Source organism: Lolium perenne, chromosome 6, assembly GCF_019359855.2.
Source record: "Lolium perenne isolate Kyuss_39 chromosome 6, Kyuss_2.0, whole genome shotgun sequence".
Classification (NCBI taxonomy): Eukaryota; Viridiplantae; Streptophyta; class Magnoliopsida; order Poales; family Poaceae; genus Lolium; species Lolium perenne.
Genome location: NC_067249.2, coordinates 257983226 through 258009558, shown reverse-complemented (window position 1 = coordinate 258009558; position 26333 = coordinate 257983226). Strand labels below are relative to the sequence as shown.

Sequence of the window (26333 nt, the reverse complement as noted above, 5' to 3'; positions counted from 1 at the left end):
TGAGTCGAGGTTTTTTCCAGGTAGGTAATGGAGCATATACCCGTTTTTGGGAAGACACCTGGTTAGGTAAAATACCATTAGCCCAACAATATCCTTCTTTATATAATATTGTGCATCACAAGAATGTAACGGTAGCCCAAATGTTATCTCAGACACCTCTGAATATCGATTTCAGAAGGCTGTTGGTGGGGAACAAATGGAATTTATGGTTACAATTATGCCGAAAGCTTATGAGGTTTAATTTATCGGATGAGAATGATCGGTTTGTCTGGGCGTTGACAACAAATGGTGTGTTTACAGTGAAATCTATGTATGAGGATCTTATGAATGACCATACACCCTTTTTACGAAAATATCTTTGGAAAGTTAAAATCCCCCTTAAGATAAAAATATTTATGTGGTTCTTGAGTAATAAGGTTTTACTTACTAAAGACAACTTAACTAAAAGAAGATGGCAAGGTCGCACAAAGTGTGTTTTTTGTGGTGAACAGGAGACTATTGAGCATCTGTTCATCACTTGCCCATTTGCTAGAATACTTTGGCGTACGATTAACTTTACTTTCGCTCTCCCACCTCCAACCACTATTACGAATATGTTTGGTAATTGGCTAAATGGAGTTGATAGACAATCAAAGGCATTCATCCGTATTGGGGTTTCTGCCTTATGTTGGTCTATATGGAGGGTGAGAAATGATATTATTTTTAACAAAAAAAATTCTTTCAACTTTTTGCAGGTTATACATATGGTGGTACATTGGGTCCAGTTGTGGGCTCTCCTGTCACCGGAGGGACAGCGGGATGCTATGGCTACTGGATGCACACGGTTCCAGATGGTCGCTCAGGATATCTTGTGCCAGGCTGGCTGGCGGCACAATAGACGGATACTATGAATTGTAGTCTGTCTTTTCTTGTTTTATTTCGCTGGTTGATTCGTGTATCAACTCTAGGCGATGCCTGAGATGTTATATTTTTGTACTCGTAATTGATTAATAAAAGGCCGTGTGCATCATCATGATGCAGAAGCCGGGGTTTTACTCCCCATTTCGAAAAAAAAAGCAGAGAAGACCAGAGCATTACTACATTATCGCAAAGCTATTACTAGTTTATGCACATGTTAGTGATGTACATTTCAGTCCAGACAATTCAGCCATCTAAATTTGACTCGCTGGTTCAACGGCAGCAAAACCTACCGGAATAAGTAAGCAGGTGACGACGTTCGCAGTCACGTCGCTCTCTCGCGCGCGCGCGTAGAATTCGTGTCTTGACTCTTGTGTCGCATTTCGGCGTTCCTGCAGGTCGGCCAACCGCACGTGCATCCGACATTCTGATTCAGCGAAAACGAACTTTTCGTATGCAGTGGCACCGGCCTGTCTGATCCACTTAGAATTCAGTTTGCTGTTTCAAGAGTAAATTTTCATAATTTGCACTGGGAATGGCGCAATGAACTGGAGTATAAGAGGATTTAGGCGGTGCAATTAGCGAAACTAAATAATGCTCCAATTAATCCACAGTGGTGGCCAACTAGTAATCGATTCAGAAGAGAGGAAAAGAAGATACATCGAGGATCCGTCGACAGAAGATTGGCGCGCGCATCCATTCAGACCTATATATAGGTCTTTGACTGGATCGACAAATTAAGCCACCGTCCGACCGTCGTCGTCGCGAGGGCAGGCAAGACAAGTAGGCAACGGCGCGTCAGTACGCGTGCGTTAGATGATCTGCGATGTCTTTGTTTCTACGTGTACCCGATCCAAGTGTATGCATCAATTTCGGTTCTATCTTCAGAATGCAAGAGTTTTCTCATTTTCGGAAATCCAAACTTTTGCCACCTCCACTACTGCCCTTTCAAAAAGAAACACCAGCTTAATTTGGGTGGTGGGTTGACGCGCGCGGCTGGTTCGATTTGCCGGCCGAGTCAAATTCCAAGCTTGAAGAGTCGTTCTGCATCCAAGAACAAACGATTCCATGCTTTTTTTGGTTGGCGTCGTCAAGTTCGTTTTGCTTGTGACAGGTACCACTCCGGCCACTGCGTACGGTACTACTATATATAATTCGAACGTTCGCAGTCACGTCGCTCTCCCTACAGCTATTATCAGCCACGCGATACGATTTTCTCCTCGATCTTCTCTGTGGCATTCACACCGGCGATTCAGAGGTCAACCAACAGCTAGCCAACTTCGCCTTCCTTCTCCGCTCCGGCACTCCATCTTAATTAATTTGTTAGCGCCGACACCCACCATTCATGCATTCGTTCATGCACCTGCATCGCACTCTTTACCTTGTTGTCCAACCAAGTAGGGCAAAAAGAGCATTCTTTTTTATAAAAACACATGAGAGACCGGGCACAGGATGTCAGTCTACTCAAACTCCATTTCAAGCCAATATAATCTTGTATTTGAACCTAGTTGCATTTATGGAAAAAATTGAACCGAGGCAAAAGACTTACCATTTTCATTAATACTCTAGAAAAGAAGAACAGAGTGGCCACTTTATTAGCGGAAAACTAGTAAAAAACCGGTACAACCACCCTCACCGATCGTCGTGGCAAATGGCACACACGCCACCGAAGCGAGAGCCATTGTCGAGGTCGCCCACCAGCGTCATCGTCATCACTTTGTAGCAACTCCAACTTCCCCGAAGAAACAACCATTAAAGAAGACATTGCCGTAGCGGCACCATGGAGCTCTAGCCGATCAATGCCAAACAGGTGGCTCCTCGCGTAGAGCTAGGCAGCTCCGACTCTGTTGATGAGCTTCGGGGAGGAGATTCGCAAGAACCGCGTTGAAGAAGATCTTCACCACCGGACCATCCCTAGCAGATCATCGTACACTGCTCAAACGAAGACACTTGAAAAACATAGCAGCTCCGACTTCAGAATGAGAGAAGACCAGCGTGAAGATACTCGGACAAGCCGAAACTAGCCGACTAACAAGATCTTCCCGCAACAAGACCATCACTCATCATAGTCATCGTTGCCACGCAAGCCACCGCACGGAACACGCAAATCGCCAACCTGGAACCTGTCAGTCGTGACGCCATGCACGTCCAGCCCAAGGAAAGCGTGTAGAGGCTACGATATTCAAGGTGGTGCCCTAAAGAGGGTAACGACGTGGAGACACCGCCGCCCGGCCTCTTACCGAGGTATAGACTTTCGCCCGACGAGCATGGCCCGAGGATTGTGGGTGTCGAATAGCTCCATGACGACGCCTCCGCAGAGGACCACGACGTCCACGGACGCCGCCACCGCTGGCCGACAAGTCGGGCAGACCTTCCATCTGGGCGGATAGGATATCAGTCTGAGACCGCACAGCCGGCCGCCGCTGTTGCACCTCGTCGGATAGGCGACACCGGAAGACCACGGGTCGCCAAAGAGCTCAGTGTTGCAGATCGGAGGAGAGCCGAGCCTCCCATCCTCCACAGCCAAGGACGCACGCGGAACCGATTCCGCCTCCGTCGGCCGCCCGCGGGCTTTGCCCGCTGATGAGAGCCGACGGCGGCGAGAAGGGGAGGAGGATTTTGGGGCGGCGGCGGTTTAGGGTTCCGCCCAAGTCGCCCTGTCCAGGACGACGCGGAGGAGTTGCGTTGAGTGTGATATTTATGGAATCTTATTTCTACATGAACATCCTAGGACTATTTCACTTCGTAGTGTGTTAAAAAGGTGTTAATTTCCATCTGCCTACACATAAATGTAAAAATGGAAATTCCTACAAAACCAATCATTATAGTGTCATTTGGATATTTTATTATTTTTGTGTAGGCCACATATAATCGTATTTTTCCGTGAGAACTTACAAAAAGTAAGTATCAACATAATATGTTAATTTAAATTTCTTAAAAAAATTAAATAGCATTTTTTCAATATTAGAGAAAATGGGTGCATGTGCATCCAAATTCATAGGATTGCCTAGAAACCTTCTTGCACTTCAAGTCACCTCCCTCATGTAATTGTACGCTACACATACCCCCGTGAGGGTCGTCACAGTAAAACACGAAACAAGAAATTATTAGGTGAGGAATTCATCTACTTTTGACACAACCAAGAGACGGAAACGAAAATTGAAGGGTGCAAGGTTACACTTCCTTAGAGGACAGTTCTTTGTCCCGAATCGGGTAAATGCGGGACTTGATTTTGTCCATGAAGGTATCAAGTCCTAGGTCCACCTCTTAAAAAGTGAGAATATTTAGAAAAAGGCTACAGTATATTTGGTGGAGTGGCAAGATACCATGTTTTACAAGAGGCTAGAAATATTCAGAAAACCTAGAGGCACCTTTCTTGCTGATGTAGCTATTCACTTTCCTCTACAAATCCTTTGATTGATAAAATTATGTTATAAAGATGGCCAAAACATTTACCGGTTCTAATACGTACGGGACAGTTTAAGTTCTTCGCTAGGGACGGCTCTCCTTCTTGAAAGTTTGGATCCATAGGGACCATACGACCGACATTAGTATGTCAAGGTGTTTGAGTTTTAGCAGATAAAGGAACACTGCTTGGCTAGCGTTTGTGTGGCGTTCGTCGTGCTCTTAAAAGTGTCGAAGTGTGGAGTTTCACCCCTCAACTCCCAGTTAGGAAGATTGATGTCAGATATGATTGTTGATATCTGTCGTTACATTTTAAACTTCCTTACAAACTGACATCAATATATGTCGTCCTCCTATTTGTTCAGATCATAATAAACGGATATGCACACTTGAGAGCTGGTCTGGTCTTCTGGCTGTTACGAGTCAAATGACCAAGCGAGGGATTCGAGTTGAAGATTTCGTGTTTGTGCCCTGTGTACATCAGAGTGTATTGCGTCGTTCGTAGAAGAAGACCACACGTACACTAGATTATTGCTAGTATTGTATACTTGTCACCCTCAAAGTAATTATTAAGCCATCAAAATTTGATTTGATTTGATTTGTCAGTTCATCGAGATCATGGTCAGCAAGCTGCAATGAACAGTTGAACACAATCATACGAATAATTAAGCATTCAATTTTTTAGAAGTAAAAACAATTAGCCCTGAATATATCAGAATATATTGCGCCGTCAGTACCTATCACAAGTCAGAAGCCCACAGAATTGCTAGATTATCACAACTCGTAGTCACACTCTCAAAGTACTTCGCATGACCAGTTGACCAAAACCCTCTACGGATAATTAAGGGCGCGTTTGGTTGCCTGGGCCGAAAACTTGCATGCCTGCGCCAACGAGATGGGAGGCGTTGCGAACGGGTCATGGGTCACTTTTGGCGGGTCGTTTGGTAGCATGTGCGGCCTTTTACGCGCCGGAGAAGGAACTCAGACCCTATTGTTTGGTTGCCCGTTTCCAGCCCATTCTTCCCATGTCGTGCAGCCCACAGCCTGTTTGGTTGCAGATAGCTCAGTGATGTGGTAACTCCTTCACTTTGAGTGGTGAGGTTACCCAGTACTGAATAACAGCACACATGAGATTCAGTTCATCAGAAAAGATGCTGGTAATACACAACAACTAGTACTTAATGGGCGATGCATCACGAACGAAGCAACTACTTCGTGATGCATCACAGGTACGTCACGAGGGGTTAGTATATACCACCTCGAACAAGTTCATCATTACAAACCAGGGATCAGGTTGTAGCAAGTCCTAGCTAATGGAGGGATACAAGATCACCTCCCAAAATCAGCGGATCATGAGAAGGAAGCAGAAGCACTAAGCAGGAAACTGGTTGCGGAGCCAGGTCCTAAGCCAGCTCCTCCTCTCCGGTGGCTGCAGCTTACCGTAGGCGGCATACTCGGCTTCATTGTCTGCAATGAAGTCGATAGCCCTGACCAGCAAGTTAGGATGGAACAGCTGCGCCTTGCAAACGAACCGGGGAGTGAAGATCGTCTTCATCTGAGCGTAGTTGGTGATCGGGGTGCCGACGTACTTACGGTGCTTCGGGTACCGCTGCAGTTGGCAAGAAACAACTGTTAGTGCGGACAACATTGACATGTATATACTTTCAGATCTATGCAGGAGCTCAATGAGGATTCGTACTAGGATGTACTCGTCCGCCGCCCCTTTATCACCGCCGTAGAAGCAGCAATCAGCTTCGCTCCAGTCGAGAATGCGATCGGATTTCATCTTCGTGATGACGCTCCACTTCGTCCTCCAGTTTCTGATGTGGTTGTACAGCTGAAGAGTGGTGACATGTACGCCGGCGAATGCAAGAAAATCCGCGGCTACCTTTTTCATCTGCTCCTCCTTGAATCTCATGTTGAAGCAGACGCCGCTACGAACGAGCTGAACCAACCGGTTCAGCACAAACTCTGATAGCTCAGGTTTCCAAACCATGGCTGGTTTGCTTGCTATCAGACATGGCTGAGCATTCACACTTGCCGCAGACAGATCGGGGGAGCCCAAAGGTATGATCGCCTACATGAAAAACACTAGCAGATCAATGAACTACCACATGGATATCCTTAAGCACTAGCAGATCTATGAACTACCAGTACCACATCAAAGAACAGCGAGGTAGGTAAGATCGGCCTTACAATCAAAGGAGCCACACGCAACACCGAGGTAGGGGAAGCAGGGGACCCTGGCGGAGATGCAGCCAGCACCACCGTCCCAGTGAAAGATGTAGGCAGCACCACCGTCCCCGTCGTAGAGTCAGATGGAACCTGGTAAACCTCCACAACCTCCACCGGCGACGAAGGAATGTCCTACAATGGATTCGTTCAGACCCTGGATGTGTACCCATAAGATCTAGATCTAAGGTTAGGGTTTGCAGAAGCTTACCACAACCGAAGTCATCGACGCACATGAAGAAGACGACCATCCTCCGCGGCCACTAGCCACCGCCATAGCCGCCGTCGCCGCCGCAATCCTCGCCGACCGTGCGGGTGAAGTAGAGCCGGCCATGTTGCTAGATCGGGGATGCTGGATGAGCTCGAAATGGGGGATTTGGATTTGCCGGTGAGAGAGCCGCCCCTATATACGGTGGTGAAAATTCAAGCGCGGTGACCGAATTCATGGCGCCGAGATTTCGCCGTCCCGCGCGAGCTCCCGCCATTGGCTCTGCGAGGACGCCGCGTTCTCCACTTCTGCGGAAACGGGGGTGGCTCGCTAGAAACGGCCGAACCGGGTGTTCCTCCAGGGCCTGGCCCGAGAGTGCTTTGAGAACCGATTCCTGCAAGAACGTGGCGTTGACCAGGAAACCAAACGGACCGAAAAAAGCTGTACCAATGCGAGCCAAGGAGCATGCAGCCTACCAAACGCGCCCTAAGCATGCTATTACGGTTCGTCGTCATGCTGGCGTCCAACATGTACAGTATTCCTTCATAGTGGCGGCTTAATTAGGAGACGAGATCAAACAAGCGAATAGATCAGGAGAAGAAGAACGCAAACGATTTGGTTGTGGGTGGGTTGGATGTTGCCAGGTCTCACGCATGCGCGTACACAATTGGATATTTTGATGGAATGGAAACTTGCAGTAACGTCGATCTCACTGATTCGCAATGTGGCGTTTCACACACACGGGCCCATGGGCAGATCGGTAGTCCGTAGTCACCTTTAGGGAGCTTGAGCTTGGCGTGGCTCGATCGTGTGGCCATCATGGGATAATTTCTGCTCAAGTTTTGGACGAACGTCAAGATACAAGGACCTACGTTTTAAAGGATTAGCTAAAGAATTTTGTAGGATTCTTCCTCCTAAGAATTTTTTTCTGGAGAGACCATTTGATTTATAGGATTCAATCAATTAAAAAAATGGATTGCGAGAACCAACCTGAGGTTGGGTGGTTAGGAGGATGGTTGTATCCCCAGCCCACCAGAGTTCAAACCCCAGGTTTGACATCTGTGTGTCTCATAAAGGTGGAATATACATTCAGTGGGAGGCGACGTTCCCGTCGACAGCGAGGCGCCTGTGGTGACTTCGTCAATTTCAAGATCCAATCCGCCGACTCAGTCTTTCGGAGGTGCTCATAGGGGTAGGGTGTGCGTGTGTGCGTTCATAGGGGTGAGTGTATACGCGTGTATATGAGCGTCTACGTTTGTACTGTGTTTCTCAAAAAAAATAAAAAAATGGATTGCTTTCCTATACTACAATCCCATATGATTTCTAACTAGAGTTTAGACCTCTTGAAAATTTTCTTACTCCCTCCGACTACATACATCCATATTAGAGTCAATTAGTATGAACCGGAGGAAGTATATGTTTACGACAACTATTACATGTGCTCAATCTGTATAGAACTTCCCCGTGTTTTTCTATGGTGCAACCAAATGAATTGTGCAACTAATTCTGCGTTTTTCATTCCTGTTGAATTTCACATGCCATTACATATTGTACATGCATGCGCTATAAGGACTCTAAATGTTTTCGATATAACTTTTAGTTTCATTAATATCTTTGTTAATTGTTCTATGTGCATCTTCCTTGGTGTGATGTATTTTGACTGTTTTATTTAAAAACGGAGATTGTTTACTGTTTTTTGGTCGTGGATTTTTGTTATACTTTCTATATGATGGTTGCTAATACTTTTAATATGTCTTAATTTGCGCTTGCATCCGTCGTACATTACTCATTTTCCAAAAATTTACCAAATTATGACCAATTAAAAACAAAAGCAAGCTACATGAGAGCCAACAATTACCTCATATCATGTGTGAGTACACGGCAGTAGGGTGGCAAGCACATCCAAGGTCTCCCCTTGGCCTTAAAGTCCGTGGTCGGTGGTGCTGCGGCGGGGAGGTGTCAGTTCCCTGTAGCACACATCCTTGCCACAAATCGGAATCGTGGGCGATGCTACAAGGGGTGTCGGGCAGTGCTACAAATGAACCTCGATGGTGCTCATGGGGCATGTGGCGATGATGAGAGGAAGGCACCGAGCGATGCTACAAGGATCATTACAGTGGTGTTGCAAAGGAACCCTTGCCAGTGCTATGAAGGAACAATAATTGTGCTACTGGGGGGGGGGTATGTGGCGATGCTATCATCGTTTGGGGCGGTGTTGCCATTTGGAGGCCGTAGTGCTCCAATAAGCGGGCATAATTACTACAACTAAATATTGCGGGTGCTACCAATGAGGGAATCAGGTGGTGCCATCGGTCAACACTAGTGCTGCAAAGAGCAAGCGACAATGCTGCAAGGACTTTGCCGGGAAAATAAATGCTGCAACGATGCTAGAATTGCACAATATTTTTTTTGCTGCAAGGTCTACGGTGAGGTCTCGCCCGACTTCATTTTGCCCTGTGGGTATTTTATTTTATTGTGATCGAACCGCTTTTTTTCTTTGATGAAGTATAAACGTGGGCCATTGTGGCTTGGGTGAAGCATTTATTTTGGTCTGAAGAAACCTTTCTTTCCTTCCACGAAGCAATTGCTTTGCTGGATGGAGACATGAGGAATATGATCTTGGGGAAATATACCGGGGACGCCCAGCACTAGCTTTTTTAAAATTTTGAGCGCAACCTTTATTACGGCCGCAGTTTGAGAGAGAGCAAGCAGCTGAAGCAAGAGGACTCCTCTCGTCGGTCGCCCAATGGTTGGCGTTCGCAGGCCGATGTGCAAGTCCAAGAGCTCCGCCGCCACCGCAACCGCCGACTCCGTCGTCCCGTCGACGTCCCGCTCCTCCAGCACCCACCACCGCCGCAACCACACCAACTCCTACAACTCCTCCGCGTCCTCCCTCTCCACCACCTCCTCCTCCGCCGCCTCCTCCCTGCAGGCCCTCAAGCAGGGCTCCCTCCCGAACCTCCCGCTCCTCCTCACCTTCGCCGAGCTCGCCGCCGCCACCTCCAACTTCTCCCCCACCCACCGCCTCGCCCCGTCCTCCTCCAACTCCTTCCGCTGCGCGCTCCGGGGCCACCCGGCCGCCGTCTTCCGCCGCGCGCTGCGGCGCGACCCGGCCGAGGTCTCCGCCCGCCTCGCCGTGCTCGGCCACTGCCACCACGCCGCCATCGCGCGCCTCTACGGCGCCGCCGCCTCCCCCGACGGCTCCCTCTTCCTCGCCTACGAGCTCGTCCCGGACGCCGCCCCGCTCTCCGCCCTCCTCCGCGGCGCCGCGCACAACCGCGCCTTCACGCCGCTGGCCACCTGGGCCGCCCGCCTCCGCGTCGCCGCCGACGCCTGCGACGCGCTCAGCTACGTCCACCTCCAGGCCGGCACCGTCCACAACCGCCTCTCCTCCTCCACCGTCCTCGTCTGCGGCGACGGCGCCCGCCTCCGCGCCAAGATCGCCCATTTCGGCGCCGCCGACCTCGCCGGCGAGCTCCCCCCGTCCGACTCCGACACCCAATCCCACCCCACCAGCGCCAGGCACCGCCGCACGGGGAGCCGGCGGATCGAGGGCACGCGCGGGTACATGGCGCCGGAGATCATCGCGGGGGGCGCGCCCTCACGGAGCTCCGACGTGTTCGCGCTCGGCGTGCTGCTGCTGGAGCTGCTGTCCGGGGAAGAACCCGTGCGATACGAGCACAACAAGGCGACTGGCGAGTACGAGCGGACGTCGCTGATCGAGACCGCCGGTGCCGCGGCGGGCGGCGGGGAGGCGATGCGGCGGTGGGTGGACCGGAGGCTGAAAGATTCATTCCCCGTCGACGCGGCCGAGACGCTCACGGCGGTGGCGCTGCGGTGCGTCGCCAAGGACCCCGCGGCCCGGCCGGAGATGCCCTGGGTCGCCGCCAAGGTCTCCAAGCTCTTCCTCGAGGCGCAGGACTGGGCCGACAAGTTCCGCGTCCCCACCGACATCTCCGTCTCATTCGCTCCCAGGTGAACTCGCCTAGCTCGAGCGCCATCGCCGATTGCTCAATTGCTCGCCGGAGACGTGAATTCACGTAGCTGCCATCGCCAATTGTTCGCTGGAGCTTTTTCGACCGTATAGTTGATGAATGCTGATTGTTGCTGACTGCTGAGTAATTGAATCAGAATTGCTGATAGGTAGGTGATTGTTCTTCCCATGGCTAACAATAGATGAGTGGTACTGCTGCTACAGTACTACTAATGTGAACATGTACATAGTAAATCAGCCAAGGTCTTGTCATTTTGTTCTTGGTTCTTACTGCTGATGTGCACAGGAGTGGTATGTTATGTAATATAATACACACAGATGAGAACAGCAGTTGTCTATCCAGTTCTTAGAGCATCCCCACTCGTTGGCGCTCCCCACGCCCAAATTCGGCGAAATTTTCGTCCGAATTGGATGAAGATTTGGCGTGGGGAGCGCCGAAGTTCCAGCCGTCCCCCCGGCAGGAAACCCTCCATTCGCTGTCTCGGCTTGCACTTCCGGCGACCTCGTGCCGACCCACCACGCCGACGAGGTGCCAGTCCGGCGTACATGCTTGCCAAGCAACCAAGGATCATCATGTGCTCGTCGTCTTGGGCGGCTGCTGCCATCTCTTCTTGCATAAGCTCGACGAACATCTGCTCCTCCTCTTCGTCCGAGTCCATGGCCGGCGAGGCAAATGGACGAACACCTGACGGGCGTGGTCGAGGCAACCCGAGCCGCGAGCGACGACGAGCAAGCAGGCCGGAAAACAGGCCGCCGGAAGAGCAGCCAGATAGGCCGTCGTCCAAACACGGCGGAATATAGGCAGGTGGGGAAGGAGTGGCGGCGCAATCTGGGCAACAAGCCGGCGGGGTGGTTCCGGCGGCGAGAGAGATACGAGGGGTGGGGGAGATTTTGAGCGACGTGGCGGTGGGGTTCGTGCGTCGAGTCACCGACAGATCGGGCCCTTCCCCGCTTTTCACTCGTCCGGAGTCCCCGAGCGCTCCCCGGGGGGCCGGGGGGGGCGTGGGATCGCCGGATGAATTTAGGCCCAAATCCGGACGAAAACGAGGAACCGGGGGCGCGACTGGGCCGAATTACGCCGTCCGGATGGAAAAAACGCTCGCCGGGGGCCTCCTCGGGGGGACGAGTGGAGATGCTCTTAATGCTATTATCGTTGACAAAAAATAACATGATAGGGAAATGTTAGGCCAGTTCATCTACACCTCTGTAACACAGAGAAAACGCAAGGGACATTTGCCTCGTTGACTCGTAAGGGTTTTTGAGAATTCTAGTCCCTGCCATTTTTCCTTATGTGCATAGTTCGATTGTGCTATTTTCGTATGAAAATTTCTACCGACTCCGCCTTTTTGGGAGGATGGTTCAGACAATTCAAATCCCATTGAAATCAAAGAGTTCAAGAAAAAATGATGTTTGAGTTGATGAATTTGTAGATCTTGGATGTAAGGACATCTCCAGCGGTGCGACGCAAACGTTCGCTGAGCGACCGTTTTTGCCCGCCGTGACCGGAAATGCGTCTGGGCCCTGCTCCAGCGGGGCGACGCAAAGTGACCGGACCGTCTGCGGAGACGCAAACCTGGCCCAAATATGCGCCAGGTTTGTGTCTCCGCGGACGCTCGGCGGTCGCGCCGAGTGTCCGCCAAAAAAGACGTAGGACCCGCACGTCAGTGGCTGGAGGCCGATATTATTCCCGCCACTGGCCATTTCCCCGCGCGAAATTGCAAACTAGACCGGCGCGAGCAGTTCAGAAGTGATACGTCTCAAACGTATCTATAATTTCTTATGTTCCATGCTACTTTTATGATGATACTCACATGTTTTATACACATTATATGTCATTATTATGCATTTTCCGGCACTAACCTATTAACGAGATGCCGAAGAGCCAGTTGCTGTTTTCTGCTGTTTTTGGTTTCAGAAATCCTAGTAAGGAAATATTCTCGGAATTGGACGAAATCAACGCCCAGGGTCCTATTTTTGGACGAAGCTTCCAGAACACCTGAGGGGAAAGGAAGTGGGGCCACGAGGTGGCCACACCACCAGGCGGCGCGGCCCAGGCCCTGGCCGCGCCGGCCTATGGTGTGGGCCCCTCGGGCGGCCCCCTGACCTATCTCCTCCGCCTACTTAAAGCCTTCGTCGAGAAACCCCCAGTACCGAGAGCCACGATACGAGAAAACATACTGAGACGCCGCCGCCGCCAATCCCATCTCGGGGGATTCTGGAGATCACCTCCGGCACCCTGCCGGAGAGGGGAATCATCTCCCGGAGGACTCTACACCGCCATGGTCGCCTCCGGATTGATGAGTGAGTAGTTCACCCCTGGACTATGGGTCCATAGCAGTAGCTAGATGGTTGTCTTCTCCCCATTGTGCTTCATTGTCTGATCTTGTGAGCTGCCTATCATGATCAAGATCATCTATCTGTAATGCTACATGTGTGTTTGTTGGGATCCGATGAATAGAGAATACTATGTTATGTTGATTATCAATCTATATATGTGTTGTTTATGATCTTGCATGCTCTCCGTTGCTAGTAGAGGCTCTGGCCAAGTCATTGCTTGTAACTCCAAGATGGAGTATTTATGCTCGATAGTGGGTTCATGTCTCCGTGAATCTGGGGGAGTGACAGCAACCTCTAAGATTATGGATGTGTTGTTGCCACTAGGGATAAAACATTGATGCTATGTTCGAGGATATAGTTATTGATTACATTACGCACCATACTTAATACAATTGTCTGTTGTTTACAACTTAATACCGGAAGGGGTTCGGATGATAACCTGAAAGTGGACTTTTTAGGCATAGATGCATGCTGGATAGCGGTCTATGTACTTTGTCGTAATGCCCAATTAAATCTCACAATACTCGTCATGTCATGTATGTGCATTGTCATGCCCTCTCTATTTGTCAATTGCCCAACTGTAATTTGTTTACCCAATATGCTATTTCTTATGGGAGAGACACCTCTAGTGAACTGTGGACCCCGGTCCATTCTTTTACATCGAATACAATCTACTGCAATACTGTTTCTACTGTTCTCTGCAAACAATCATCATCCACACTATACATCTAATCCTTTGTTACAACAAGCCGGTGAGATTGACAACCTCACTGTTTCGTTGGGGCAAAGTACTTTGGTTGTGTTGTGCAGGTTCCACGTTGGCGCCGGAATCCCTGGTGTTGCGCCGCACTACATCTCGCCGCCATCAACCTTCAACGTGCTTCTTGACTCCTACTGGTTCGATTAAACCTTGGTTTCTTACTGAGGGAAACTTGCCGCTGTGCGCATCACACCTTCCTCTTGGGGTTCCCAACGGACGTGTCAACCACACGCATCAAGCAAATTTCTGGCGCTGTTGCCGGGGAGACCAAGACACGCTGCAAGGGGAGTCTCCACATCGCAATCTCTTTACTTTGTTTTTGTCTTGCTTTATTTTATTTACTACTTTGTTTGCTGCATTATATCAAAATACAAAAAAAATAGTTGCTAGTTTTACTTTATTTACTATCTTGTTTGCTATATCAAAAACACAAAAAAATTAGTTACTTGCATTTACTTTACTTATTTCATTATGTTTCCTTTTAATTTTACCGTTAAAGACATGCCGGTAGGGCGCGGGTCTATAATTGGGAGAAATAATATAGAAGAATTTTTCACTCATGTTAGTATGGCTGATGATTTTGAAGATAGACACTTGGTAGACCTTGCTCCTACTTATGAAATTGCCGCTGCTGTTTTAGTTAGTATGATGGAAACTAAATTTGTTAATCTCAATCCTATAATCCAACACATGTTTCTTACACTCGGTGATATGGAAGAAGGGGAAAAGAAAGATTTTGTTTTAGAAACCCTTCTTAGAGAATTTGGTGGTATAGCAAGAGAGGTGATACGTCTCCGATGTATCGATAATTTCTTATGTTCCATGCCACATTATTGATGATTTCTACATGTTATATGCACACTTTATGTCATATTCGTGCATTTTCTGGAACTAACCTATTAACAAGATGCCGAAGTGCCGGTTCTCGTTTTTGCTGTTTTTGGTTTCAGAAATCCTAGTAACGAAATATTCTCGGAATCGGACGAAATCAACGCCCAAGTTCCTATTTTCACCGGAAGCATCCAGAACACCCGGGAAGGACCAGAGGGGGGGCACTGGGCCCCCAGACCATAGGCCGGCGCGGCCCAGGCCCTGGCCGCGCCGCCCTATGGTGTCGTCGCCCCTTCAGCCCTCCTGCGCCGCCTCTTCGCCTATATAAAGCCTCCGTCGCGAAAACCCTGATGCGTTCGACGAAACCCACAGAAACCTTCCAGAGCCGCCGCCATCGCGAAGCCAAGATCTGGGGGACATGAGTCTCTGTTCCGGCACGCTGCCGGAGCGGGGAAGTGCCCCCGGAAGGCTTCTCCATCGACACCGCTGCCATCTCCATCGCCATCTTCATCACCGCTGCTGCTCCCATGAGGAGGGAGTAGTTCTCCATCGAGGCTCGGGGCTGTACCGGTAGCTATGTGGTTCATCTCTCTTCCATGTACCTCAATACAATAATCTCATGAGCTGCTTTACATGATTGAGATTCATATGAGTTTTGTATCACTACTATCTATGTGCTACTCTAGCAAAGTTATTAAAGTAGTCCTATTCCTCCTGCACGTGTGTAAAGGTGACAGTGTGTGCACCGTGTTAGTACTTGGTTTATGCTATGATCATGATCTCTTGTAGATCGCGAAGTTAACTATTGCTATGATAATATTGATGTGATCTATTCCTCCTACATATGCATGAAGGTGACAGTGTGCATGCTATGTTAGTACTTGGTTTAATCTGTTGATCTATCTTACACTATAAGGTTACTTAAATATGAACAAATTGTGGAGCTTGTTAACTCCGGCATTGAGGGTTCGTGTAATCCTACGCAATGCGTTCATCATCCAACAAAAGTGTAGAGTATGCATTTATCTATTCTGTTATGTGATCAATGTTGAGAGTGTCCACTAGTGAAAGTCTAATCCCTAGGCCTTGTTCCTAAATACTGCTGCGTTACTACCGTTTGTTTCATGTTTCACCGTGTTACTACTGCTGCAATACTACCACCATCAACTACACGCCCACAAGCTATTTTCTCGGCACCGTTGCTACTGCTCATATATATTCATACCACCTGTATTTCACTATCTCTTCGCCGAACTAGTGCACCTATTAGGTGTGTTGGGGACACAAGAGACTTCTTGCTTTGTGGTTGCAGGGTTGCATGAGAGGGATATCTTTGACCTCTTCCTCCCTGAGTTCGATAAACCTTGGGTGATCCACTTAAGGGAAAACTTGCTGCTGTTCTACAAACCTCTGCTCTTGGAGGCCCAACACTGTCTACAGGAAAGGAGGGGGAACGTAGACATCAAGCTAATTTTCTGGCGCCGTTGCCGGGGAGGAAAGGTAAAAGGTACTCACACTCCGTATCTCGGCTACTAAGATATTTTCCGGCGTTGTAAGTACTCAAAGCTATTTCCTTTAGATCCTGCAATTGCAACTTTTTGTTTCTTGTTTACACTAGTAAGGCATAATGGACAACATCTGTGAGCTTTTTATTCTATTTCCTGAGTCAAGACATGAATGGTTTAATGCGAAAATTAAAAAACCCATGGAATCTTATTTGCATGCTAGTAGCAATGATATTAGTATGAACGCTTTGAACACCATTGTTGCTAATGATATGGAAAATTCTAAGCTTGGGGAAGCTGGTTTTGATGAGCATGATCTTTTTAGTCCCCCAAGCATTGAGGAGAAAATTTTCTTTGATGATACTTTGCCTCCTATTTATGATGATTATAATGATATTGGTCTTTTAGTGCCGCCTACTATGGAGAGTAATTTTTATGATGATAATACTATGCCTCCTACACTTGATGAGAATAATAATGATAGCTACTTTGTTGAATTTGCTCCTACTACAATTAATAAGAATAACTATGCTTATGTTGGGAGTAGTAATAATTTTATGCATGAGACTCATGATAAGAATGCTTTATGTGATAGTTATATTGTTGAGTTTGCTCATGATACTACTGAAAGTTATTATGAGAGAGGAAAATATGGTTGTAGAAATTTTCATGTTACTAAAATACCTCTCTATGTGCTGAAATTTGTGAAGCTATACTTGTTTTATCTTCCTATGCTTGTTACTTTGCTATTCATGAACTTGTTTATTTACAAGATTCCTTTGCATAGGAAGCATGTTAGACTTAAATGTGTTTTGAATTTGCCTCTTGATGCTCTCTTTTGCTTCAAATACTATTTCTCGCGAGTGCATCATTAAAACTGCTGAGCCCATCTTAACGGCTATAAAGAAAGAACTTCTTGGGAGATAACCCATGTGTTATTTTGCTACAGTACTTTATTTTATATTTGTGTCTTGGAAGTTGTTTACTACTGTAGCAACCTCTCCTTATCTTAGTTTTGTGTTTTGTTGTGCCAAGTAAAGTCTTTGATAGAAAAGTAAATACTAGATTTGGATTACTGCGCAGAAACTGTTTTCTTTGCTGTCACGAATCTGGGCAAAATTCTCTGTAGGTAACTCAGAAAATTATGCCAATTTACGTGAGTGATCCTCAGATATGTACGCAACTTTCATTCAATTTGAGCATTTTCATCTGAGCAAGTCTGGTGCCCTTTTAAAATTCGTCTTTACGGACTGTTCTGTTTTGACAGATTCTGCCTTTTATTTCGCATTGCTTCTTTCGCTGTGTTGGGTGGATTTCTTTGTTCCATTACCTTCCAGTAGCTTTAGGCAATGTCCAGAAGTGTTAAGAATGATTGTGTCACCTCTGAACATGTGAGTTTTTGATTATGCACTAACCCTCTAATGAGTTTATTTCGAGTTTGGTGTGGAGGAAGTTTTCAAGGATCAAGAGAGGAGGATGATATACTACGATCAAGAAGAGTGAAAAGTCTAAGCTTGGGGATGCCCCGGTAGTTCACCCCTGCATATATCAAGAAGACTCAAGCGTCTAAGCTTGGGGATGCCCAAGGCATCCCCTTCTTCATCGACAACATTATCAGGTTCCTCCCCTGAAACTATATTTTTATTCCATCACATCTTATGTGCCTTACTTGGAGCGTCTGTTTGTTTTTGTTTTTGTTTGTGTTTGAATAAATTGGATTACATCATGCTTGTGTGGGAGAGAGACACGCTCCGCTGGTTCGTATGAACACATGTGTTCTTAGCTCATAGTATTCATGGCGAAGTTTCTTCTTCGTTAAATTGTTATATGGTTGGAATTGGAAAATGATACATGTAGTAATTGCTATAAATGTCTTGGGTAATGTGATACTTGGCAATTGTTGTGCTCATGTTTAAGCTCTTGCATCATATACTTTGCACCCATTAATGAAGAAATACATAGAGCTTGCTAAAATTTGGTTTGCATATTTGGTTTCTCTAAGGTCTAGATAATTTCTAGTATTGAGTTTGAACAACAAGGAAGACGGTGTAGAGTCTTATAATGTTTACAATATGTCCTTTATGTGAGTTTTGCTGCACCGGTTCATCCTTGTGTTTGTTTCAAATAACCTTGCTAGCCTAAACCTTGTATCGAGAGGGAATACTTCTCATGCATCCAAAATACTTGAGCCAACCACTATGCCATTTGTGTCCACCATACCTACCTACTACATGGTATTTTCCGCCATTCCAAAGTAAATTGCTTGAGTGCTACCTTTAAAATTCCATTCTTCACCTTTGCAATATATAGCTCATGGGACAAATAGCTTAAAAAACTATTGTGGTATTGAATATGTAATTATGCACTTTATCTCTTATTAAGTTGCTTGTTGTGCGATAACCATGTTCACTGGGGACGCCATCAACTATTCATTGTTGAATTTCATGTGAGTTGCTATGCATGTCCGTCTTGTTTGAAGTAAGAGCGATCTACCACCTTATGGTTAAGCATGCATATGTTAGAGAAGAACATTGGGCCGCTAACTAAAGCCATGATCCATGGTGGAAGTTTCAGTTTTGGACATATATCCTCAATCTCAAATGAGAAAATTATTAATTGTTGTTACATGCTTATGCATAAAAGAGGAGTCCATTATCTGTTGTCTATGTTGTCCCGGTATGGATGTCTAAGTTGAAGAATAATCAATAGCGAGAAATCCAATGCGAGCTTTCTCCTTAGACCTTTGTACAGGCGGCATAGAGGTACCCCTTTGTGACACTTGGTAAAAACAGTGCATTGTGATGATCAGGTAGTCCAAGCTAATTAGGACAAGGTGCGGGCACTATTAGTATACTATGCATGAGGCTTGCAACTTATAAGATATAATTTACATGATGCATATGCTTTATTACTACCGTTGACAAAATTGTTTCATGTTTTCAAAATCAAAGCTCTAGCACAAATATAGCAATCGATGCTTTTCCTCTATGGAGGACCTTTCTTTTACTTTATGTTGAGTCAGTTCACCTATTTCTCTCCACCTCAAGAAGCAAACACTTGTGTGAACTGTGCATTGATTCCTACATACTTGCATATTGCACTTGTTATATTGCTTTGCATTGACAACTATCCATGAGATATACATGTTACAAGTTGAAAGCAACCGCTGAAACTTCATCTTCCTTTATGTTGCTTCAATGCTTTTACTTTGAATTATTGCTTTATGAGTTAACTTTTATGCAAGACTTATTGATGCTTGTCTTGAAGTGCTATTCATGAAAAGTCTTTGCTATATGATTCACTTGTTTACCCATGTCATATACATTGTTTTGATCGCTGCATTCACTACATATGCTTTACAAATAGTATGATCAAGATTATGATGGCATGTCACTCCAGAAATTATCTGTGTTATCGTTTTACCTGCTCGGGACGAGCAGAACTAAGCTTGGGGATGCTGATACGTCTCCGACGTATCGATAATTTCTTATGTTCCATGCCACATTATTGATGATTTCCACATGTTATATGCACACTTTATGTCATATTCGTGCATTTTCTGGAACTAACCTATTAACAAGATGCCGAAGTGCCAGTTCCTGTTTTCTGCTGTTTTTGGTTTCAGAAATTCTAGTAACGAAATATTCTCGAAATCGGACGAAATCAACGCCCAAGTTCCTATTTTCACCGGAAGCATCCAGAACACCCGGGAAGGACCAGAGGGGGGGCACTGGGCCCCCAGACCATAGGCCGGCGCGGCCCAGGCCCTGGCCGCGCCGCCCTATGGTGTCGTCGCCCCTTCAGCCCTCCTGCGCCGCCTCTTCGCCTATATAAAGCCTCCGTCGCGAAAACCCTGATGCGTTCGACGAAACCCACAGAAACCTTCCAGAGCCGCCGCCATCGCGAAGCCAAGATCTGGGGGACAGGAGTCTCTGTTTCGGCACGCTGCCGGAGCGGGGAAGTGCCCCCGGAAGGCTTCTCCATCGACACCACTGCCATCTCCATCGCCATCTTCATCACCGCTGCTGCTCCCATGAGGAGGGAGTAGTTCTCCATCGAGGCTCAGGGCTGTACCGGTAGCTATGTGGTTCATCTCTCTTCCATGTACCTCAATACAATAATCTCATGAGCTGCTTTACATGATTGAGATTCATATGAGTTTTGTATCACTACTATCTATGTGCTACTCTAGCAAAGTTATTAAAGTAGTCCTATTCCTCCTGCACGTGTGTAAAGGTGACAGTGTGTGCACCGTGTTAGTACTTGGTTTATGCTATGATCATGATCTCTTGTAGATCGCGAAGTTAACTATTGCTATGATAATATTGATGTGATCTATTCCTCCTACATATGCATGAAGGTGACAGTGTGCATGCTATGTTAGTACTTGGTTTAATCTGTTGATCTATCTTACACTATAAGGTTACTTAAATATGAACAAATTGTGGAGCTTGTTAACTCCGGCATTGAGGGTTCGTGTAATCCTACGCAATGCGTTCATCATCCAACAAAAGTGTAGAGTATGCATTTATCTATTCTGTTATGTGATCAATGTTGAGAGTGTCCACTAGTGAAAGTCTAATCCCTAGGCCTTGTTCCTAAATACTGCTGCGTTACTACTGCTTGTTTTGTTTCAACTGTGTTACTACTGCTGCAATACTACCACCATCAACTACACGCCAGCAAGCTATTTTCTGGCACCGTTGCTACTGCTCATATATATTCATACCACCTGTATTTCACTATCTCTTCGCCGAACTAGTGCACCTATTAGGTGTGTTGGGGACACAAGAGACTTCTTGCTTTGTGGTTGCAGGGTTGCATGAGAGGGATATCTTTGACCTCTTCCTCCCTGAGTTCGATAAACCTTGGGTGATCCACTTAAGGGAAAACTTGCTGCTGTTCTACAAACCTCTGCTCTTGGAGGCCCAACACTGTCTACAGGAAAGGAGGGGGAACGTAGACATCAAGAGGCTAGAAAGGTCTTTGCTAAATATAATATGCTTGGTTCTTGCACCAATTTTGTTAGTCTCCTCGAAAAGATGGACTTGGAGAGAATAAGGTACACTAATAATATTGATGATGGTGGGGAGATCAAAGCACCAATACCATGTAAACTCTTAGCTATGAATGATGCACTAGAAAATAACTATGGTTGGCTTGTTCCTGAAAATTTGTTTGATGAAAATAGCAAGCCCAAGACTAATGAAAAGGGAGCCTCTGAAACTTACATAGATAAGATACAATGCATAGTTGAGAAAACTCCGCATCCCGCTATAGGTGCTCCACCGTTTGATAATACTTGATACACACTTTCTGCGCCTAGCTGAAAGGCGTTAAAGAAAAGCGCTTATGGGAGACAACCCATGTTTTTACTACAGTAATTTTATTTTATATTTGAGTCTTGGAAGTTGTTTACTACTGTAGCAACCTCTCTTTATCTTAGTTTTATTGCATTGTTGTGCCAAGTAAAGTCTCTAATAAAAGTATGATACTAGATTTGGATTACTGCGCAGAAACAGTTTTCTTTGCTGTCACGAATCTGGGGCTAATTGTCTGTAGGTAACTCAGAAAATTATGCCAATTTACGTGAGTGATCCTCAGATATGTACGCAACTTTAATTAGTTTTAAGTTTTTTCATTTGAGCAAGTCTGGTGCCTGTTAGAAATTCGTCTTTACGAACTGTTCTGTTTTGACAGATTCTGTCTTTTATTTTGCATTGCCTGTTTTGTCATGCTTGATGGATTTCTTTATTCCATTGACTTTCTGTAGCTTTGTGCAATGTCCAGAAGTATAAAGAATGATTGTGTCGCCTCTGAATATGTGAATTTTAATTGTGCACTAACCCTCTAATAAGTTGCTTTAAGTTTGGTGTGGAGGAAGTTTTCAAGGATCAAGAGAGGAGGATGATATACACCATGATCAAGGAGAGTGAAAGCTCTAAGCTTGGGGATGCCCCGGTGGTTCATCCCAGAATATATCAAGAAGACTCAAGTGTCCAAGCTTGGGGATGCCCAAGGCATCCCCTTCTTCATCGACAACATTATCAGGTTCCTTCCCTAAAACAATATTTTTATTCCGTCACATCTTATGTACTTTGCTTGGAGCGTCTGTTTGTTTTTTATTTTTGTTTTGTTTGAATAAAATGGATCCTAGCATTCATTGTATGGGAGAGAGACACGCTCCGCTGTAGCATATGGACAAGTATGTCCTTAGCTTTACTCATAGTATTCATGGCGAAAGTTTCTTCTTCGTTAAATTGTTATATGGTTGGAATTGGAAAATGATATATGTGGTAATTGGTATAACACCTTGAATAATGTGATACTTGGCAATTGTTGTGCTCATGTTTAAGCTCTTGCATCATATACTTTGCACCTATTAATGAAGAAATACATAGAGCATGCTAAAATCTGATTTGCATGTTTGGTTTCTCTAAGGTCTAGATAATTTCTAGTATTGAGTTTGAACAACAAGGAAGACGGTATAGAGTCTTATAATGTTTACAATATGTATTTTATGTGAGTTTTGCTGTACCGGTTCATCCTTGTGTTTGTTTCAAATAAATCTTTCTAGCCTAAACCTTGTATCGAGAGGGAATACTTCTCATGCATCCAAAATCCTTGAGCCAACCACTATGCCATTTGTGTCCACCATACCTACCTACCACATGGTATTTCTCCGCCATTCCAAAGTATATTGCTTGAGTGCTACCTTTAAAATTTCCATTCTTTACCTTTACAATATATAGCTCATGGGACAAATATGTACTTATGCACTTTATCTCTTATTAAATTGCTTGTTGTGCGATAACCATGTTTCTGGGGACGCCATCAATTATCTTTGTTGAATATCATGTGGGTTGTTATGCATGTCCGTCTTGTCTGAAGTAAGAGAGATCTACCACCTTATGGTTAAGCATGCATATTGTTAGAGAAGAACATTGGGCCGCTAACTAAAGCCATGATCCATGGTGGAAGTTTCAGTTTTGGACATATATCCTCAATCTCATATGAGAACATTAACTGTTGCTACATGCTTATGCATTAAAGAGGAGTCCATTATCTGTTGTCTATGTTGTCCCGGTATGGATGTCTAAGTTGAGAATAACCAAAAGCGAGAAATCCAATGCGAGCTTTCTCCTTAGACCTTTGTACAGGCGGCATAGAGGTACCCCATTGTGACACTTGGTTAAAACATGTGTATTGCAATGATCCGGTAGTCCAAGCTAACTGGACAAGGTGCGGGCACTATTAGTATACTATGCATGAGGCTTGCAACTTATAAGATATAACTTACATAACTCATATGCTTTATTACTACCGTTGACAAAATTGTTTCTTATTTTCAAAACCAAAGCTCTAGCACAAATATAGCAATCGATGCTTTCCTCTTTGAAGGACCATTCTTTTACTTTTATTGTTGAGTCAGTTCACCTATTTCTCTCCATCTTAAGAAGCAAACACTTGTGTGAACTGTGCATTGATTCCTACATACTTGCATATTGCACTTGTTATATTACTCTATGTTGACAATATCCATGAGATATACATGTTACAATTTGAAAGCAACCGCTGAAACTTTTATCTTCCTTTGTGTTGCTTCAATACTTTCTACTTTGAATTATTGCTTTATGAGTTAACTCTTATGCAAGACTTATTGATGCTTGTCTTTAAGTACTATTCATGAAAAGTCTTTGCTTTATGATTCAGTTGTTTACTCATGTCATTACCATTGTTTTGATCGCTGCATTCATTACATGTGCTTACAATAGTATGATCAAGATTATGTTGGTAGCATTGTCACTTAAGAAATTATCTTTGTTATCGTTTACCTACTCGGGACGAGTAGGAACTAAGCTTGGGGATGCTTGATACGTCTCAAACGTATCTATAATTTCTTATGTTCCATGCTACTTTTATGATGATACTCACATGTTTTATACACATTATATGTCATTATTATGCATTTTCCGGCACTAACCTATTAACGAGATGCCGAAGAGCCAGTTGCTGTTTTCTGCTATTTTTGGTTTCAGAAATCCTAGTAAGGAAATATTCTCGGAATTGGACGAAATCAACGCCCAGGGTCCTATTTTTGGACGAAGCTTCCAGAACACCTGAGGGGAAAGGAAGTGGGGCCACGAGGTGGCCACACCACCAGGCGGCGCGGCCCAGGCCCTGGCCGCGCCGGCCTGTGGTGTGGGCCCCTCGGGCGGCCCCCTGACCTATCTCCTCCGCCTACTTAAAGCCTTCGTCGAGAAACCCCCAGTACCGAGAGCCACGATACGAGAAAACATACTGAGACGCCGCCGCCGCCAATCCCATCTCGGGGGATTCTGGAGATCACCTCCGGCACCCTGCCGGAGAGCGGTATCATCTCCCGGAGGACTCTACACCGCCATGGTCGCCTCCGGATTGATGAGTGAGTAGTTCACCCCTGGACTATGGGTCCATAGCAGTAGCTAGATGGTTGTCTTCTCCCCATTGTGCTTCATTGTCTGATCTTGTGAGCTGCCTATCATGATCAAGATCATCTATCTGTAATGCTACATGTGTGTTTGTTGGGATCCGATGAATAGAGAATACTATGTTATGTTGATTATCAATCTATATATGTGTTGTTTATGATCTTGCATGCTCTCCGTTGCTAGTAGAGGCTCTGGCCAAGTCATTACTTGTAACTCCAAGAGGGAGTATTTATGCTCGATAGTGGGTTCATGTCTCCGTGAATCCGGGGGAGTGACAGCAACCTCTAAGATTATGGATGTGTTGTTGCCACTAGGGATAAAACATTGATGCTATGTTCGAGGATATAGTTATTGATTACATTACACACCATACTTAATGCAATTGTCTGTTGTTTACAACTTAATACCGGAAGGGGTTCGGATGATAACCTGAAAGTGGACTTTTTAGGCATAGATGCATGCTGGATAGCGGTCTATGTACTTTGTCGTAATGCTCAATTAAATCTCACAATACTCATCATGTCATGTATGTGCATTGTCATGCCCTCTCTATTTGTCAATTGCCCAATTGTAATTTGTTTACCCAATATGTTATTTCTTATGGGAGAGACACCTCTAGTGAACTGTGGACCCCGGTCCATTCTTTTACATCGAATACAATCTACTGCAATACTGTTTCTACTGTTCTCTGCAAACAATCATCATCCACACTATACATCTAATCCTTTGTTACAGCAAGCCGGTGAGATTGACAACCTCACTGTTTCGTTGGGGCAAAGTACTTTGGTTGTGTTGTGCAGGTTCCACGTTGGCGCCGGAATCCCTGGTGTTGCGCCGCACTACATCTCGCCGCCATCAACCTTCAACGTGCTTCTTGACTCCTACTGGTTCGATTAAACCTTGGTTTCTTACTGAGGGAAACTTGCCGCTGTGCGCATCACACCTTCCTCTTGGGGTTCCCAACGGACGTGTCAACCACACGCATCAAGCAGCCCCGCATCCTGTTCGATGAAATGGCGCCGCTTGCCCCGACGATGGACGACCCGGTACGTGAGCTCTGTCAATGTGTGCGAGTGTCGTGTATCATGCGTCTGATGTCCGGTCGTTCGTAGGACTATTGGAAGGACCGCCATGATTCAGACATCCAGGAAATTATCTACGGCGACGGCTTCGTTCGCGATGATCGGGCCGGGACAGGCGCGCATGATGACTGGCCACCAACGCAAGATGCAGAGGACATCAACACCGCACGGCTGTACGCCACCCAGCAGACGCAGCCAACACCCGTGTGCGTGGATGACTTCGATGACGCGCCAACACAGCCTATCCCCACGGACATTGCCACCAAGAAGAAGGGGGGGAGCCGCAGGACACAAGGCTTCGTCGACGACGAGGACAAGTGTTTGGCTGGCAACGACCCAAGATTGAATTAATGGCGCCCAACAAAAGGGCAAGATCTATTGGGCCAAGGTCTTGCAGCAGTACAACGAGACCAGGATGCACCCGCCCTACCATATCACAGGCCCTCGGACGGAAGAGTCCCTCCGGAAAAGATGGAACTACATCAAACAAGAGACAAGCAAGTTCTGCTCGGCGGTCGAACATGCTATTAACAACCCCGTAAGCGGCACTGGCGTCATGATAGTGGTAAACACGATACAACCATCATCATTCTACACAATTTGCATCATTG

The 26333-nt window shown here is 46.0% G+C and overlaps 1 protein-coding gene across 1 annotated transcript; it reads left to right on the top strand.

Annotated features, from left to right (window-relative positions):
* Window positions 1-9421: 9421 nt before the first annotated feature.
* LOC127305310 (protein LYK5-like) lies at window positions 9422-11063 on the top strand. The gene has a single exon (XM_051335718.2). The coding sequence runs from the start codon at window positions 9489-9491 to the stop codon at window positions 10719-10721; it is 1233 nt and encodes a 410-aa protein (XP_051191678.1). The 5' UTR covers window positions 9422-9488; the 3' UTR covers window positions 10722-11063.
* The last annotated feature ends 15270 nt before the right edge of the window (window positions 11064-26333 follow it).